Source organism: Lepus europaeus, chromosome 22 (assembly GCF_033115175.1).
Source record: "Lepus europaeus isolate LE1 chromosome 22, mLepTim1.pri, whole genome shotgun sequence".
NCBI classification, from domain to species: domain Eukaryota; kingdom Metazoa; phylum Chordata; class Mammalia; order Lagomorpha; family Leporidae; genus Lepus; species Lepus europaeus.
This window is the reverse complement of record NC_084848.1, coordinates 29,586,993-29,607,077: the sequence shown is the minus strand read 5'-3', so window position 1 is coordinate 29,607,077 and position 20,085 is coordinate 29,586,993. Positions and strand designations below refer to the sequence as shown.

Here is a 20,085-nt window from a genome sequence, read left to right as displayed (position 1 = left end):
CTCCTGCCTTAAGTCTGGCCTGGCTCTGGTGAACTTCTGAGAGTGAATCAGCAGATGGTGGATCTCTCTCTCTCTCCTTCTCCTGTGTCTTATTTATGTCAAATAAATAAATAAATTTTTGAGAAGGGGACACAAAGCTCTCAAGAACCAGAAATAGTAAGAAAACTTCAGGCTGAACATGTGCTTAGCCATCAAATATATATGGCTAAAAAATAGTATAAGGATATGACTAATATGTTTCAATGCACAGAAACCTTAGCTAACTAGCACATCAAGGAAGAAAGCATTGTGTGTGATCTGATTAGATAAATGGTATATCCTTTCCAGCACCAAATTGTATTTAACTACTGCTTATCCTTAATAAAATTTTTGAGACTTTTGGGAATGTAATATTTGTAATGGCTAAGAAAAAGAGCTTTACATTCTGTAGTTCGTGTGTTTGAATTTTGGTTCTGCTGTACACTGTACCACTGGCTAAATGACTGATTTTAAATCATCACTGCAGATTTGTAAAGAGCAAGGAAATACCTGTGTTTCCCTGGTTGATGTGAGTGTGACGTAGAATGCTTGGCTGTGCCATGTCACTGTCATGGGTAGTCTGGGTTGTGGCACTGCAGTGTACTGCTGATTCTGTGTAACACCTGTGTTCCAGTTCATCCATCAGCAGCTTTAGCCACGCTCCTGAGTCTGCAGTTCCTCCCCATGCCCAGCCCTACTTCTTTCTCTGACGCTCCCTGTCCGGAATCCCTTCATCACATTTCCCTGCCTTTAGCACTTCTCATCTGTAACTCCCAGTGCTTGCTCCTCTTCCTCCCTTGTTTACTACCTGCAAAAGATAGATGTAGCTGGAAGCACTCCCTGCAATTGATGGCCAATCCCACTAGTGAAGAATGGAAGTAGATCCCTGGTGCATCAGGGAGCAGGAGTCGAAGCACTGCCCAGAGGCCACCCTCCTGAGAGCAGGGTACCGCCCTCTAGGGAGAGAAAGGACAGTCAGAGCCACCAGGGACATAGGAAGGATGAGACCAAGGATATCCCTGGAATGGCTCTTCGTGCCTTGAGATCAAAGTTTAAAAACTCAAAAGTTCAGTACAAGGTGACTTCCTAGGCACATCCTTCTCTACCAGAGGATCACATACCACGTCAGGATTTGGAATTTAATGAGCTTGTCGTCATGTAGAATCCACTTTATTTTCCTCTTAGCTGAGGTCAGAAAAAACAAATCACGGAAACACACAGCACGTTCTTTGGTGGGATGAATTCTTACCGAAGCTGAGAGGTCCCTTGAGTAAGCATGCCAGTGGGGGAACGTAACACTGGAAGGGGAACCTGCTTCTCCCTCGGAACCAGTGCAACTGTCGGAGTGAAGAGTCCCAGGAAATGCTGTCTTGCAGATAATAACCAGAGCTCTTGTCCAGTCTAAAAAGAAAAATTGGTGTTTCTTCACAAACACACGTGAGTTCAGTAAACTCTCTGGGCATTAGCATATCAGAGACGCGCGTGTTTGAAGTGGGTTTATAATCATCCCATCCCCATTTTCCCAACTCAGAAATCTGCTACTTTAGCAGGTGGGTAAAATTGTACAAAAGCATAAGTACAGTCAGGTTTTGATGATGATGACACCAAAAAAGGGCTTAAATGATAATTAATTTTAAAGTATTATGATTAGCAAGGTATTCATTATTTTTAATCTTATGTTAGTTTATTTTTAATATTATTTCTATTTTCCAAGTAATAGTAAAATGTGTTTTATATTTATATCTTTATAAAGTTATACTTATGTTTTATATTTCTAAACTTTTGTATTTGTGATATATTAAATATTTGGATTCACTAATTTTTGTTATGAAATCTTATATCTTTTAAATAGAGCAAATATACAAAATAAACACTTTAATTTTGTTCCATTATTTAGTCACTCTTAGGGGAGATGTCTAAATGAGATTTCAGATGAGACTAAAAGATGAGAGGACACCAGAACAAGGATTAATGGGAAGAACATTCAGAGGTTTTTGAGTAAGAAAGAGCATAGGGAATTTGAGCACCTGCAGGAAGTTCAAGATAGTTGGCTCTCAGAATTTAGAAGGCTGAGAGAGGTCCGAGTTGAGGCTGGAATAACAGGCTGCTGATGGATTACGAGGACACTGGTAAGCCAGGGGAGGATTTTAAGGTTAGTAGTAATTGGTGAGATTTGAATTTTAGGAAGTTGGTCTGGCTGCTGTGTGAACAAGATGGATAAAAGCAAACCAGTTATTAAAGACCTTTAGGCAGATAATGAATAGGGTAAGTCGGAGGCAGTGAGAAGAAGAGAAGGTATATCAGAGAGGTATTTGGGAACAGGCATTCAAAGGGCATGGCAGTGGGTCTAGCGTGTGTACCTGGGTCAGTGTGGGAGCAGTTGGTACACAGGGTCTGCAGGGGGGCCGTGTGGGTTTCCATGGGAATCAGCGGATGCCCTCGGGGATAGCTCTGGGGCTTAGAGGAGAGTGGAGTGGACTTGTACGTAGCAGAGCATCGTCTGCGTTTGGATGGCAGTTGAGCTTCTGCGGGTGGTTGGAATAATCCGAGTAGAAAGAGCACTGGGACCTGTGCAAGAGCACCTGGAGGGCCAGAAGCCAAGTCAGAAGAGGGCGGTGTGTGGAGCCAATAACTGGAGTTCTCCCGTACAGAAGGAAGCGGTCCTGGGTGCTGGCTGTTTCCAGGACGGGGAGCAAGATGTGGACAAACAGTGCCCTTCGTTGTAGCTGTAAGGCAGTTGTTGCTGATGAGCGTGGTGGAGATCAGACCATAGCAATTGGAAAGTGAGAGATTGGGCAGCTCTTTGAGAAGTTCCCAGTGGAAGAAAGGAATCATATTTTAGTTCTGAACGATGCTAAGGAGGAAGAAAAAGAGTAAGAGGTACATAAAAAGTTGTTGGAGAAATGAAATTAGAAGATTCCTTTGGTGCAAAAAATTGCAATCTGTGCATAGGTTTTCATAATACCTGTGTTCCACAAACTTTTCGATGACCCATTGTATGCATGGATTTCAAAGGATTTTGCACCGTAATAAACTTGCCTTTTAATTCTGTTTTCCACAAACTTTTTCAAGTGCTATCATCTGTTTGAAGAAGGAGACTTGAGCCTGATTAGATGATAATGAGAAGGAACAACTAAAGAAGCAGGAAGTTAAAGAGAGGGAGGGTAAGGCCTCAGTGTCTCTGAGAAGGTGCAGCCAGGGGAGGCCAGGAAGCAGGGGAAGATAAGATTTTGTGTTGTAAGTAAAAGGAAGTGTGCTTCTGGATGCAGAGAGAGAGAGAGAATGATAAAGAAGTTTACTTCTGGAATAGTTTCTTATTTTTGTGTGTGGCAGGCAACATTGTCATTTGTTGAGACTGGGGAGAAGGGTAGGTAGGTAGAAGTGGGAGAAGAGTGGAGAATGTTTAAAAGCTAGCTCTGTAGAAACAACTGACTGGGGAAAGCTTGAGTTAAGAGCTCTCCTGTATCTCTTTGAATTTCACAGTAGCACAAAGCGAGAGTACCAGCTGCCCTGCCTGGGGTGTATATGCAAGGGGTATTTGAAGAGTTTTTAGAGAGTCAGGTTTTGGTTGAGTCCGTGAAGTTCAAGGAATGGAACGAGATGAACTGGACTCAGGTATGCCTGTGACGCATTGGCTGTTGTGTGCTGCAGTGCTAAGACGTCCTCGCAAGCCATTGAAGTGCTCCTTCAGTAACGGCCCCAGACTGCTGTCTTGTTTTTCTTTAAGTCCTTGTCCGCTTTTTTATATTCTTTCTGTTTCCTCCCTTTCTGTTTTCTCCTTGTTGTCAGTTGTTCTATCACATTGCTGTCTGCATGCAAGTCTGTATGAGCCCTACACCTTGGACTTTGTCAACATCTGGAATTACCCCACCTCTGAAATAAAGCTGTGGGCTTGAAGACCAGACAAGCAAGCTTATTAGAGTTGTGTGCAAAGTAAGAGTAAATAAATACCCCTGAGTGTGATTCTCATGTGCTGTGCTTTGAAGGGTGTACATGAGTTTTGTGACATTTATTGGGTTGTTTCTCAGTTGTCCATATATTGGGTGTTTGTTGCCTGCATTCCCATTGTGTTTTTCTTGTTTTGAATTTCCATGGATTATAATATTCTTAGAAAGACTCACTATTTATGATTGTATATCTTGTAATTGTGGTTTAGTATTACAAACTACTTGTCTATACATTACCTAAATTTTGAAATAAACCTGATTAGACATTTTATGTTATTATTCTCATGGATTTTCAAATATATTTTGTATATTATGTATGGAAATAACATATATTTTCAAATATTTATGCGTTTTTTTGTGAGAATGACGTGCCACATCACAATTTGATCATCTCACCATGTTACGTGTAAATGAAATAGAACAATATGTAGTAAATATTTTGGAGGTTTGAAAAATAAGTTATCTACTCTAGCTTTTCATATGTTTCTGTGTTTTATGGATTTCCTCATCAGTGAACCTTTCCTGTACATACCAACACATACGTAAGAAGTGCCACTTTTTATCATTGTCTGTAAATTAACTTACTTTTGATCCCCACCTTCCTTCCTGTCAGGAGGGAGATGTGTTCACAAGCAGTCATTTGGAGACTTTCCCCTAGTGCCCAAGTCTGAGCTGAAATCTGGGGCCCTGGTAATGGGGAACACAGAGGAGAAGCCCTGACTCATCAGCCACGTGGTCACACTGGTTCCCTAGGAGATGCCTGCTCTCCCGGCTTCCATGGCTTTCCTGGGTAACTCCTGTGCTCAGTGCTCCCGCCTCCTCCCTGGCTGGCTTTGCCTTTGCCTTTGAGCATCCCCATCTCACGTGGGCTCCCTGGGCATGGGAGTGTGGTCATTTCCATCACACCCCTTTCTCCTCTCTCTAATCCAGGGAACACTTTTTTAAACTCTCTCCTCAAACTGTGTTCTCAAGAGGTTTAGGATTTTTTTTCTTTTTAAAGCTAAAAAGCTCTGACACACACAGTATAGCTTATTTAAATGGTGGGATATAGAAAAAGAAGAGTAGTAAGTTTTAAGGGCAGTAGAAAACTCAACAGGACATCTCAGCGTTACCAACTCTGGAACAAAACCTTGGTAGCGTTTATTTTTATAACTCACTGAAGAGCATTAACATCTTTTAAATGTGTTTACTTCTTATTGATATAATTTCTTAGTGGTGATCTTAAATACTGAGCAGAACTTGATATTTTCAAAGTGTTGGGTAAGTTTTTAATTTTGTTCTGTCTTATTTTACCCAAGAACACTGGAACTATTTTGGGGCTGACGAGAATCTTGGGCCAGTGGCTGTGAGCATTCGCAGGGAGAAACCGGAAGAAATGAAGGAAAACGGATCTCCATACAACTACCGAATAATTTTTAGAACTAGTGAGGTAAGTTGTTGAATGAAAGAGATTTGAAGCATAATTGAAGTGAGGAAAAAATATAGTAGTAGCAATACCAAAGCAATTGAACTTAGTAGCACATGGTTACAGATGTCTTTGGAATAAACAAAGGCTTCTTTCTGTCTTTCTTGTGGTGATGGGGGTGGACAAGATGGATAGATCTGAATCCTTTCTTTCAGTCTAGCCCTGGACAGATGCCATAACTGAATGGGCGTTTTGATGAAGAGCATATCCATTTAGTGTAGCCCAAGGACACTGGAGCCCTCAGAATCGCAAATGGCTGGCAGGTGTCTGGCCTGATGATTAAGATGCCCACGTCCCACATCAGAGTGATTCCCAGCTCTGGCTCCTGACTCTAACTTCCTGCTATTGTAGACCCTGGGAGACAACGAGGATGGCTCGAGTGGTTGCGTTCCTACCACCCACATGGGAGGCCTGGTTTGAGCTCCCAGCCCTAATTCCATCTCTAGTTGAGCTAGAGCCATTGCAGGCATCTGGGGAGCAAACCAGCAGATTGAAGAATCCCAAATAGGAGATTGTACATCCTAGTCTCCTTCTCAGGACAGCCAGCATATTTATGGATGCCAGAGGCCTCCTGAAATTGAATGCAATCTTCTCAGCAATTGTGTGGGACATTTCTTGGATGTTGGGGAGGGAAAGGAGCTTTTCTTCTTCTTTCCTCATTTTGCTGTCTCTTGGACCTGTTCTCCTAGGCCTAGAGCAAAGACTGTGTGAACCAGAGACCGTCTAATTATGGGGAAGGGCTTCAGGAGCTCTTCAGGAATCTAAATGCATATAATATATGAGCTTTCATTCAAGTTAGAAAAGAAGAGGAAAAATAAGTAGCCAATGAAGCTTTTTTAAAATTTTTTTAGAGAAGACTTGTGACAGATCTGGAGCCCTGAGGTTCTTGTTTGTTTTCTTCCTCGACCTGTGTATTGTTGTGCCAGTTACCAGCTTATTGCCACTCAGCCTCTCTGTTAGGATTGTTGTTGTGTATTAAAGCCTAATTCCCCCTCGAGCTATCCAGAAAATAATGGGATTGGAACCAGTTTAAATTGGGCATTTGGCCTCATTTCCCCCACTGAATGTGAAGCAGGTTTCAGGGGTCGGCCTGTCTTAATAATTGTTCCTGAGCTTGAACCCCGGGGAAATTAAAATTGAGGTTTTTACAGGCAAGGCTTCAACATCTACTGTGTTGCTTGTGATGGCCAGAGAGAAATGAAGGGTCGCTTGGAGCTGGTCATGAGGCAGGGCGAATTCCTCCGCGCAACAGGAGAAGCAGAGCCGTGCCGTGTGGAGTGCCTTGCTGCTTGCATGGCGTTTTGCCCCTCTTACGACTCCTTGGTTTTAAGCCCCTGTCAGATGCCTCCTTTCCCATGGTTCTCACCCATTAAACCCATCACCTTGCCGTGTCCTAGCTTGTGCCATGTGCCTGAGGTAGAAGTTCTCCACCTCCTATCACTGGTGGCCGTGGGCTGTCCATCCTTGCCTCGCAGGCACCCTCCGTCTCCAGGGTTAACCTGTGTCCTCAGTCCTGCCATGGGCCCTGAGCCACACTGACTCCTGCCTTTCTCACTTCTGTCCTTCCACTGCCTGCTGCCTCACCTGCCCACAGTGCTCTGCTTACATACCCTCCCCCATGTCATTGGCTTAGAGTCTTTACCTGTCAGCCCATCTGAGTGTGTTTCACACCCTTTCTCTTTGCCTTTGATTAAAAGATCCAAGTCAGGGGTTGTTCAGCGACACTTACCAGCTCTTATTTAAGTTCAAATGAATGTTCAGTTCATGGTGAGGCCATTACTTCATATGTTTAAGCCAAAAGCTTTGAAGTCACAATTGACTTTCTCCTCTTCCTTCCCATACCTCAGATCTGGTCTGTCAGAGGAACGTGTGAGTTTTAGCCAGAACTTGGCCACTTCTCCCGTCCCCACTGCATTGTCCTGGTCCCTGTGTTGCTGGAAGCACTGGTCTCTCCTTGCTTCTGCCCTGCGGATTGGCATTCTTTCCGTCCAGCAAGGGTCTTCTTAGGCTGTGATCCAGATCTTGTCATTCTTCACTCCAGAAGCCTTAAAGGGTTCCCGTCCCTCTGAACAAAAGCCAGTGTCCTTGCTATGCTCGGAAACCCTGCACACCTGCTCCCCAGTTCTCTCTCCTGCCTTGTCTCTAGCAGCTCCCTGGCTTTCTTTTAAATTGCCACTAATGTTTGTGTAATTTTTTCCTTCCCAGGAAAAAAATCCTAAGGGTGGTTTAATTGTGTAAGACTTTACATAGAAATAAACAAAAGTCTTTTGATATATTCATTAAGTGTTTGCTAATTCGACTTGTTTAAAAAGCAGAACAGCAGAGAAAGAAAGAGCTACCTGCTGGTCACTCCCCAAATGCCCACAAGCAGCCGGGAATGGGCCAGAGCTCTATCCAGGTCTCCCATGGGGGTGACAGTGACACATGCACTGCCTCCTAGGATACGTTAGCAGGAATCTGGGTCAGACGTGGAGGAGCCAGGACTCAAACCAGACACTCTGATATGGAATGTGGGCATCCTAAGCAGCAGCTTAACCCACTGCACCATAACACCAGCCTCCTGACAGAAGTATTTTCAAGTGCTGGTCCCTGTCCATCACTCATGGATCATCGCCCTACTGTTCTTGTTGAAGCCAGGTCAACAGATATATAAAGATGGAAGATGGGATTTATATTAGGGCTTCTCATGTTACTAATCTCCCATTCCAGTAAGTGCATCCAGAAAAAAAAAAAAAAAAGAAACATGGGCATCGATCTTTCACCCTGGTGGCTTAGTAAATGGCATGAAGATAACAAAAATTCAAGCAAGTCTCTTTGATTTTAGTAGAGATAGTCAATGCAAAAAAGGAGCCAAAATGACCTTGCAAGGCATCTGTAGGCAGCTTGTTTGTGGCCAATCTTAGTGCGCGTGAATGTTTTCAAGCATAGGAGCACAAGGACTCATCTCACGAGGCGCTCTTGTTTCTGGAATTCATTCCCAGCAATATCAGAACATCACACAGTTACTTGGATATAAACATGAGTCTGTCTTTTTCCCATCTCCTTTGACTTCTGTAGAACCCATGGCTGTCTTTGTGTGGCGCAGGATACAATGAATGATTCGCGTTTCGGGCCCTGGCTTCTAAAATGAGAATACTCTCAGCCTTCAATCCCCTATCCCAAAGCATGTTATTAGCTCATGAAAGGAAGGGCCCCGTAGTTACTGAATTTCAGCTGTTTCCCAGGACTTACAAGCAAAACAAAGACAATTCCTGTTGCATTAGATGGTAATAGGAAAATGATGATTTTGATTCATGTTATTTGAAAGAGATTATCTATAAATGAAAGCAAATAGAATAGAGTGCAGATAGCTCTAGTACCTTGTTCTTGTATTGACAGTAAAACGTTGGTCGTCTCTGTCAACTCCATCAGGTAGCAGGTGCAGACATGTCTTCCCTGGCCATCTTCCTTTTGGTTTCCATGTTCCCTGCTGATCCTTATATCGTGTTCTTCTTTGCTGAAGACCTAACTGTATCTTCTGCCTCCAGTTTCTTCTCTTACAGATCACCTCACTTGCTGTCTTAATCTCTTTAAAAAAAAAAAAAAAGATTTATTTTATTTATTTGAAAGAGAGAGAGAGAGAGAGAGAGATCTTCCATCTGCTGGGTCAGTCTCCAAATGGCCGCAGTGGCTAGAGTAGGCCAGGTTGAACCAAGAACTAGGAACTTCTTCCTGGTCTCCCATGTGGGTGCAGGGGTTCAAGCACTTGGACCATCTTCCACTGCTTTTCCAGACCATTAGCAGGAATCTGGATCTAAAATGGAGCAGTGGGGGCCGGCACTGTGGCGTAGCAGGTAAAGCTGCCACCTGCAGTGCCAGCATCCCATATGGGCACTGGTTCGAGTCCCAGCTGCTCCACTTCTGATCCAGCTCTCTGCTATGGCCTGGGAAAGCAATGGAAGATGGCCCAAGTCCTTGGGTCCCTGCACCCCCGTGAGAGAACCAGAGGAGGCTCCTGGCACCTGGCTTCAGATCAGCACAGCTCCGGCCATTGCGGCCAACTGGGGAGTGAACTAGCGGATAGAAGACTCACTCTCTCTCTCTCTCTCTCTCTCTCTCTCTCTCTCCTTCTCTTTCCTTCTCTCCCTGTAACTGACTTTCAAGTAAAATAAATAAATCTTTAAAAAATAAATAAAATGGAGCAGTGAGGACTCGAACTGGTGCCCATTTAGGATTCCAGCATCGCAGGCAGTGGCTTTACTGGCTGTGCTGCGACACTAGCCCCTGCTGGCTTAATTGCTGAGAGTTGTCCCCATGCACGCACATTCTGAGAGTAGCCATTGGAGCCTGGTGTGTGTGTGTGTCCCTCAGGCAGCTGCAGGGTCCCTGGTTTGCCAGCTCTGTGGCTTTAGTGTCACTCTTCCTGATGCTCTCTGCAGGTCCAGCTCCAGCACTGCACCTCCTGCTCACACCCTGTTTTTCCTGTTGCTGTTACCTCGGCTCATATTTTTGCTGACATTTTCTTCTTGTAGGAGAAGCTATTCCTATGTTTTGTAGACCCCCCACTAATGTTACCCCTTCCTCTTCTGCCTTGAACCACTTGGATCCATTCTTGACCTTCGGACTGTCTCAGGGTCTGACTTTGCTGTGCTCTTCTTAGTACACATACCCTCTCCTTCCCACACTGTATTTGCGTATTTCTCACCTCTCACCCTGTTACGCTGCTCATTTCCCTCTGCTTGCGCTTTGCCAGCTTTTGTGGCTCCTTACAAAAGTTGTTCATTTTGATGGTTTTGTCATGTCACCATACAGTATTAAAATTATGCTGGCTGGCACCGTGGCTCACTTGGCTAATCCTCCGCCTGTGGCGCCGGCACCCCAGGTTCTAGTCCTGGTTGAGGTGCCGAATTGTGTCCCGGTTGCTCTTCTTCCAGTCCAGCTCTCTGCTGTGGCCCAGGAAGGCAGTGGAGGATGGCCCAAGTGCTTGGGCCCTGCACCTGCTTGGGAGACCCTGATGAAGCACCTGGCTGCTGGCTTTGGATCGGCACAGTGCGCCAGCTGTAGCAGCCATTTGGGGTGTGAACCAATGGAAGGAGGACCTTTCTCTCTCTGACTCTCTCTCTCACTGTCTAACTCTGCCTGTAAAAAGAAAAAGAAAAAAAAGAAATTATGTTGACTTTTCCATGTGGAAATTTTTGGAAATTAAGACTGGGCTTTATGTCTGGCTAGCTTTTCTCAAGCAAATCATCATTGCATAGGAAAGTATCTTCACTTAAGTTTATATTTCATAATGATGCAATTTATTTTAAGAAATAAGGGAGAATCAAAAGTAATTTCCTCTGCTGCTGATTGTGCTGCTGTGCTAACTATAATCATTGTCCTGAAGTGGCAGCATTTAGGGATAAGAATAGTTTATACTTGGAAGCCATGCATTAAGAAATTTAAAACTTTATACTTACCTTACTTTTGTAATTCTAACAGGTACAGCACCCAGCTTCTAAATACATCTCTTCTGGTGTTTCCCTGTACCCTTCCTTTTTTTTTTTTTTTAATATAGACCAAGTTTTTGTTTGTTTGTTTAAGATTTATGTATTTGAAAGGCAGATGGGGCCAGGGGCCAGCGTGGTAGCATAGCAGGTTAAGCCTCTTCCTGCGAAACAGGCATCCCATATGGGCTCTGGTTCAAGACCTAGCTGCTCCACTTTCAATCCAGCTCCTTGAAAATGCACCTGGGAAAGCAGCAAAAGATGGCCAGAGTGCTTAGGCCTGGCCTCTGCACCCATGTGGAAAACCCGGAGGGAGCTCTGGGACCCTGGCTCCAGCTTGGCCCAGCCCTCTACTATTGTGGCCATTTGGAGAATGAATCAATGGATGGAAGATTCTCTCTCTCTCTTTGTGTGTGTGTGTGTATGTGTCTTCTAACTCTGCCGTTCAAATATTTTTTTAAAAAAAATCTTTAAAAAATGTTTTTTTTTAAAGCAGATTACAGGGAGAGAGAAAGAGGGAGAGACAGAGAGATCTTCTATCCACTGGTTCACTCCTCAAGAGGCCACAACAGCCAGGGCTGAGCCAGACTGAAACCAGGAGCCAGGCGCTTCATCTAGGTCTCCCATAAGGGTACAGGGGACCAAGGACTTGTACCATCTTCTGTTTTCCCAGATGCATTTGCAGGGAGCTGAATCAGAAGTGAAATAGGCAGGACTTGACCTGGCTCCCTTATGGGATGCTGGCATTGCAGGCAGAAGCTTAATTCATTGCACCACAAAGCTGGCCCTAATCTTCCTGTTCAGTTTTCTGTATGGCATTGTGAAGCCCATAGAGGCCTTGATCTCTCTTGGAAAGTGTTCTGTTTTGCGTTTAAGTCAGTATCGTCCAGAGGTTTGATCAAGGGTCCACTTGACCCTGCCTGGATCTCCTTGAAAGTCCTGCTCTCATTTTTCATATCTTGTCTCACTGCTCTTGTTCTTGCTCCCTCTCCGGCTTAACCAGTCAGCAGTCATCCTGCATCTCTGTTAGGAGCCTGTGGTGCACGTGCTGTGTTCAGCTGCCTCGCGGCCCCAGGAAGCCCTCACCACTGCCCTGTCTGTCTTGCAGCTCATGACCCTGAGAGGTTCTGTTCTGGAGGACGCCGTGCCCTCAACAGCAAAGCACTCGACAGCCAGGGGGCTGCCTCTGAAGGAAGTGCTGGAGCACGTGATTCCGGAGCTCAACGTCCAGTGCCTGCGCCTGGCCTTCAACACTCCCAAAGTCACGGAGCAGCTCATGAAGCTGGACGAGCAAGGGGTGAGTGTGGCTTTTCAAGAGCGTTCCTGTGGGCTTGTACAACGCGAACTTGCCTGCCTCATTATGTGATGGGGAAACTGATACCATTTGGGATGTGCAGTTACTCATTTTCTTTATTCTTAGCTCTGAACTCTGGAGGTTTCTCATCTGACGCAATCATGTCAGAGTTGATAAGTGGGATACTTGACCTGGGTTCTCCTTTGGTTGTCTTCTATACATGCAGTGATTTTCAAGTATCTGGGAATAAATATAGCAGTAATTATGATACAGCACAGTAACAATGTTATTCATTGATAATTACTACATAATATTAATGGCTGCCACTGATGAGCATGGTCACTAGGCTTTGTTGTAAGCACCTTAAATATCCCGGTTAATCTCCCAACACTGTGAGAATAGAATCTCACTGTCCCCCACTCTACAGATAAGAAATCTGGCATAGTCAGATTAATTTACAGATCCAATCTCACACAGTTAATAAGTTGTGGAATTAGGGTTCAAGCACAGTGTGTCCCAGAGCCTGTGGTAGTTAGCCACGAAACCACGTACCATTCCTACACACTTAGATTTTTGAAGTCTGTTAATACCACCATTGATGTATTTTAGCCAGAATTAAAATGTTCAGGGTTTTCTCCCTCCATGCTTCTTGTGCCAAATACGGAGGTCTTTTAGGTCAAGATGTGAAGGTGCAACAGGCTAATACATGTGGGGGTAGCGGAAGGTAAGAGAATGAAAAGTTATGACCCGAAAAATTCAATCTCCAGAGAGTGCTGTCTACTGGAAGTGCTTGGACTAATTTGAACGTATGGACTAAATTTATAGATACTTTATCTACTATTTTTTACATCCTAGCAGGAAATCATTGTAATTTTAACATTCTATTAAAAAAAATTCTCCCAAAAGTAAAATTTTTCCAGTTATTGAATGTCATTTTGGGAACAAACTTTTATGATATTTCCTTAATTAGTAAGGAATTTGAGTTTATTAAAATGAATAGGGCTCTAAGAAAAGAGTCATCTTCAAGGTATAGTTATGCTTTAAATTCAGCCAGTGACAATACATAATTACCTAATGAACCAATAGTTGGGTGTAACTGTACTAATCCCTTTTCTATCCATTTTGCTTTTCATAATACACAGCTAATATCGGTTATATGTCTATATTTACAGAAATCTGTATCAATGTTTGTAATACTAAATTTGAAATGCTGTGGATACCTCAGAAGATACCTTATGCCTGAACTCAAGTATCTGGGGACAGTTTTTCAGTAAATATATACTCTTAAAACGAGCAGTAGAAAAATGATGTTGAGGGTTAACTATTGGTTCAGTCATTTCAGTAACCAAATGTTTGGAGGAAAAAGACATTCAGCTTAAGACATTGTTAATACAGCTATGTATTTAACATTCTAAATTTACATTAGGACAGATTATGAAGAGAAGGACTAATTGCCAATTTTCTTCGTTTAAATAATCCTGAATAAAAAGCAGATTCTCTAATTGTAGACATTTCATGGAATTTCTGGCATATTTTGTGTCCTCTGCTACTGATTGTAAATTACTGGACCACAGATGGTGGTGATCTGTGATGGACACTTTATAGTCCCTCAGGAAAGATAAGAACACTATAATATGCTTAATCCAAAGTAAAATTTATTTAATTCATAAAACTAGACGTTATTCTGAAATTACGGCTTTCTTATTCTTAAGGGCATTACATATCTTTCCCTCCACAAATTCTTAATGATAAAATATGATAGCTTTCTTTAATGCCTTTTGTAGGCAGAATTCAAGTCAGACAATCAGGGTGCGTCTCTCCAGTTTTATTTTGGAAAGAAGTGCCTTCAGTATATTGCTGCACGTGGTAGGAATAACATGAATGGCATGGCTTTCACTCTCAGGCAGTTGTGTTTGCTGGGCAGTGGCATCTGTGCGTCTGAAGCCTGCTGCCCAGTGTCTGCACTGAAGGGCACCACCTTGGCCTCGCTCTGTTCTGTCTCCATACAGGGCATTGAAAGTCATAGTTGTGCTGACAGAAAACACATGACACACATACTGAGGCTTTTAGTCTAGGGAATCTCAGCAATGTCTTGGAATCGGTTTGAGAAACTGTTTGCTACCTTTACAAATACTCATTTCAAAGAGGAGCATAAGTAAAAACTGTGGGTTGTGCGTATAAATCATTGCAAGGAATTTATTTTCCAAAAATTCCAAGTTTTTGTATAGCCTTATTTTAAAGAGATTCATACTGTGGTATCAGGAAGTTAGACTCAGTAAAAGGGATTTTTAAATTTCCCTTTAAATTTTACTTAGGTAATTCCTTTAATATCTTCTCTACTCTTACTGAATGACTTACATAATAATGCTTGGAAAAAGAAAACACGGTTTGTTTGCTATATTGTGGCATTTTTGCCTTTCAGATCTTTGGTGCTTTATTTCCTCATTTTCTGCTACTGAAACTGAACAGGAGAAAAAATTAAAAATTTTTCTGTAAATGTAGGATAGTAAAATGAACCAAGATGTGATAATTTGTTTGTCATTGACTCAAGCATGGTAGGCAGGTAGGAGCTGAAGTGAGCATTTCAGTTACTAGAGGAATTGATTTTAGGAAATAAATGGTGCCTTGCTCAAACTTTTGGATTCTCCTTCCCAATACCTCCCTGAATCTTTCACTATTCGTGGTTAGAAAAATGCTGATGAGAAGATGAAACTAACCTTGGCAGTGCTTCACACTGGCAAGAAATTTCAAATGCTTTGTGCCTCAGAAACTTTGGGTCAGCTCTGAACTTGGTTTACTCATCGTGCCCCCGGTTCTTCCTCATTGGATAACTAGAGCCTGTCTCATGAGGAGGAGATTAGGTAAATGCGTGCTGCTTTGTCGTGTTGTGATCTCTTCACTCCGTCTGACTCTGGGCTTCACGCAGCCCTGTGCAGTAGGTTCCGGTCACTGGCAGGGACTGAATCTTACAGAAGTTCTCAGTGCCATTCCTCTTCCCTCTCATCCCTTAATACTTTTCCACCCTGGATACAAATTTGCCTAGTACTGCCATTTATTTTTAAGATTTGGAGGCTTTCCTGTATTTTTGCATTACTTTGAATCCTTAAAACTATGTTGTGAAGTATTGAGGATTTCATTGTCTGTTTTAGTCAACTTTTTAATAATACGACAGGTTTAGTTTTCTTTTAAAATTTCCCCTATCAGAGCCATTTTTCTTCCACAGTCATTGAAAGCCAGCTGTGTCATCTGTTCTGTTCCAGGGCGGTGGAAGATTATCAAGCCAAGCCCTGTGTTAAATAATTGGCACATTTAAAGCACACAGTACAATAATGAACATGTGACAAACATGCAGGAAGTGTCAACTATTGTTGGTGACAGTAAAATAATAACTCTTTACACACACTTAACTCATGTATTCTCTGTAAACGTCCTGTTGTACAAGGGTACTTCAATAAATTTGTGGAAAAGTGGAATTAAAAATGAAATTTTATTTGGTGGCCTAAAGTTTAGAAACTCATGCAGAGTTTTTTAATAGCATTCTTTTTCTATGACCTTTTCAGAGACTCCTCCTAGATAATATACTATATATAATTTCAAAACCACGGGTGGCTTTCAAATCCAATAAAAGCTTATTGAATGTGATTCTCTGCAGATTCTTAAATGCTCTGGAGGATAAACAGGCCAGTAAGACACCATCCTTATCCATAAAGGAGATAAGGCCACGCATGACTCCTGGATGTCAATGTTAGTACAGCACAAGAAACACCAGCAGCCAGCAAGAGCAGTGCAAGCCAGGGTGTCCAAGTCATGATTGGCCTGTCGGGTCAGAATGAAATGAGCCTTGGGAAGGCAGAGAATTCCACCAGACAAGAGAATAAGCAGTAGGGCGGTCCCAGCCCAGAACAGTGAGAACAGAGTGTCAAGGGACAAAAGCGGAGTGCGTCCACAGGCAGGGAGCACATGTAGGGGAGTGATAAAAATGGCCTTTTTGAGCAGTGACCAAACCAGGTCCTGTATGAAGCCGTGTTCTTGAATTACTTGTTAATCCTCAGAATCATTGATAAAGGTGTTACCATTGTCCCTGTTTGGCTGGTAAAAGCACTGAGGCCCAGAGAGGCTGGTCACAGTTAGATCCGTAGAGGCTGGTCTGGAATCCAAGGACACAGACTCCAGAGCCTGTGTTCTTTACCGTTACCAACGTGTCCTGGCTTTTGTTTCCCTCTCCATGAGTGGGAGTAGAAACTGGACAGAAGGTGCCAGGTCTTACTCCTGCAGGCTTTGGTGCCTACATTAAGTCTGACTGGTTAGATGCAAATAATACTGCAGTAGAGCTGCATTATAGGCACTTAAAGTACAACTGCCAGTTTGTAGTAGAGAAAATGGGTAGTTTTATTGTCATGCAAGAATGCCAGATTTCCATACACAATTGTCATTTTCCCTCAAGTGAGTATTTCCACTGTTTTTCTAGATGTTTGTTAAAAATGCAAGGAAATGAAAATATTTGTTGAGTTTTCATGTTTTTTTGTTTTTTGTTTTTTTTTTAATTAAAGATGTATTTATTTACTTGAAAGGCAGAGTTACAGAGAGGCAGAGAGAGACAGAGAGGTCTTCCATCTGCTGGTTCACTCCCCACATGGCCGCAACCACTGGAGCTGGGCTGATCCAAAGCCAGGAGCCAGGAGCTTCTTTCAGGTCCCCCATGCAGGCTCAGGGGCGCAAGGACTTGAGCCATCTTCTGCTGCTTTCCCAGGCCATGGCAGAGAGCTGGATCGCAAGTGGAGCAGCCAGGTCTCAAACCAGCGCCCATATGCATATGGGATGCCAGCACTGCAGGCGGTAGCTTTACCTGCTATACTACAGCTGCTGCCCCAATCCCAGGGTGGTTTTTTTTTTTTTTAAGTTATCTTACAGGTTATTAAAGTTAGAGTAGGAGAAAGTGATCTTATTTAATTTAGGTCTGCAGTTTATATCTCGAGTGGGCAAAAGGAAAAAAGCAGTGTTTATTTGCTAATGAATAGCACTGATGCTTTGATTAAAAACATGAATGGAATTCTCTGCTGAGTTAGCCTATCCATTGCCATGATGTGTTATTTTACGGTGAAGATAAATGAGTTTGACCAGTCACTTTCTTCTTTGATTCAGGCATGACCCATGGGGGAAACATTTTTTCCAAGGCTGATTTTTGGATGGAGTCCTTTCCATTGAGGAGAGTCTGTGCTGGTGGAGGTAGCACTTGGGAAACGTGTGGCTGAGCCAGCACTGCAGTTGGCAGTGCTGGAGCCCGGCGAGGCTAAAGTCTCATGCAGTGAAGACGCTTTGGTTCATAATCCAGAAATACAGACTGACGTCTGAGTCCAGGCGGACGTGTCAGTCTGCCCAGTGCTGCATTGCGGACTGGGTTTTTGTGTTTTAAATTCACTATAAAATAAAACATTGCATTAGTTTCTTTCCCACAGGGCCTATCTAAAGGTAGGTAATTTATTTCAGTGGTCCCCAAATCGGAGTATTATGTCTGTGTTAACATGGCGGGGTCCCACTTGCACCCTCTTTGTGTTAGCTTCCCCTCCACTCTGTAGTAATCATTTTGGTTACTTACTTAGGTTTTTCTGGGTTCCTTTATGCAAATCCAACCAAATATACCTATGTGGTTTCATTTTCCCATTTCCTTATACAGATAGAGTATTCCTTATCCAAAATACTCTGCTCTGGAAGTGTTTTCGATTTCAGACTTTGGAATACTTTCTTGTACGTAATGAGATGTATTAGGGATAGGATCTGAGTCTAAACACAGAATTCATCATCAGTGTTCCATACTTCCAAGCCTGAAGGTAATTTAATACAGTATCCCTTGTGGGCCTGAGTTTCCACTGTGACTTGTCACATGAGGTCAGATGTGGAGTTTTCTGCTTGGGGCAGGCACCATGTCAGCATTCCTAGTTTCGGGTTCTGGATTTTCAGGTTCAGGATGCTGAGCCTATACAAAATACAGCATGCTGTAGACACTTGCTTTGCCTTTTTCCTTTGGTTATGTATTTTGCAAATACTTCTGTCAGTAAATAGGAAGGTTTCCCATTATTTTACTTGTAGAATACTCGTCTGCGTTACCGTGCTGTCATTTATTTCATCTATTGTGTGCATTAGGGCTGATTTCAGTATTTTTCTTCTAGAAACAAAAACTGCAATGAAGAGTCTTACCCTATAAAATTGAAATTCCACCTCAATGTGAGGATAAATCAGATATTTATTATCAGCTTAATAACTCATTTTAAACCTTTAATTTTGTGAAGAAAAGATTTTAATTTTGTATTGATTTATTCTGCTTTATTTAAGAGACAGCATGTTTCCATCCTCTGATTCAGTCTCCAAATGCCCAAAAACTTCCAGGGCTGAGCCAGGCCAATGACTAAAACCAAGAATTCAGGTCTCCCACATAGGTGGCAGGGTCTCAGCCGGGTAAGCCATCACCCACTGCCTTCCAGGATCCACGTTAGCAGGAAGCTGGAATCGGAGCAGTGCTAGGACTCAAACATAGACACTGTAATAATAAGTCTCTCGAGTAGGGTCTTAATGGGTAGGCCAAATGCCTACCGCGTGTGAGAAATTCTGCATAGCACACCATTAGAGAAGATGGTTATCTGTGTATGTAGAATGTTTATGTTTATAAAATGTTTATAAAAATATATTAGACTAGGACCATGCAAGTATATATAAATGTAAAACTGTGTGAAAAAAATAATAATTTTACAATCCAATGCAGATGTGACATTTTTTATAAAGTATTTGGATCTTTGCTGGTAATTCCCAATAAGAATGAATTTCTTATTCTTGGGATTGAATTCTTTTGTTCTGTGTCCTGTGGAGGACAGTATAGAGATTTATCTTCAGGAAGTACTTAAGAGTTACATTTATGGGGCCGGCGCCGTGGCTCACTTGGCTAATCCTCTGCCTGCAGCACCGGAATCCCATATGGGTGCCAGGTTGTAGTCCCGGTTGCTCCTCTTCCAGTCCAGCTCTTTGCTGTGGCCCAGAAAGGCAGTGGAGGATGGCCCAAGTGCTTGGGTGCCTGCACCCGCGTGGGAGACCGGGAGGAGGCACCTGGCTCCTGGCTTTGGATCAGCATAGCTCCGGCTGTAGTGGCATTGGGGGGGTGGGGGGGTGAACCAACGGAAGGAAGACCTTTCTCTCTGTCTCTTCCTCTTACTTTCTGTAACTCTACCTGTCAAATAAATAAATAAAAATCTTTTTTTAAAAAAAGAGTTGCATTTATGAAAACAAACTAAAGCGAATGTTGTCACCGTGAATGATGAGGATGTAAATTCAAAGACCAGAGTCTCCCCGTCCAGTAACGGCACAGTGACGTGTTGCAGACCGGCTGTCCACTGACAAAACCTGGAAAGCTGGATGGAATTTTTACAACTGTTTGTCTTCTGGAAAAATAGATCATCTTTTTTGCCCCTGTTCTTCTTGTTAAGTGTAGCCAGCAATCCTAGACATTATAAAGTAGACATAAAAGGAATTTGAAAGACAGAGAGATGGCTAGGAACCTTGGAATCTGAGGAATGGCACAGGAGTGATGTCTCTGAGTTTTCTTTGTGCTTATTCTTATTTTCCAGCCAAGGAAGCTAGGAACTTGGAAATACCAATGGGCAGACAGAAGAAGCAGCAAAAAGGCCTGTGCTCTTTAGCCAAAAGGCCAAAAACAGGGGCACCATTAAAAGGACAGAGAACATGTTATTTTGGGTGACACTTATGGTAATTTCATAATTTTTATGGGGTTTAATTTAATATTTAACACATGATACAGCATAAACTAATCAGTGTTTCCATTTCCTTTTCTTTATGTTGGCAGCCTGTGAGCTGTCTCTTCTAGCTGTTCATACAGAATATGATACGTTG

At 42.8% G+C, this 20,085-nt stretch overlaps 1 protein-coding gene across 8 annotated transcripts in view; it reads left to right on the top strand.

Moving 5' to 3' along the window:
• The window catches only part of SIPA1L1 (signal induced proliferation associated 1 like 1), a 443,533-nt gene that overhangs the window by 301,091 nt on the left and 122,357 nt on the right, over window positions 1-20,085 (top strand). For all 8 annotated transcript variants that reach the window (XM_062181452.1, XM_062181449.1, XM_062181446.1 and 5 more), the window contains 2 exons: window positions 5,264-5,394; window positions 12,004-12,192. In XM_062181452.1, coding sequence (XP_062037436.1) covers window positions 5,264-5,394; window positions 12,004-12,192 — 320 coding nt within the window. The remainder of the gene's footprint in view (window positions 1-5,263; window positions 5,395-12,003; window positions 12,193-20,085) is intronic.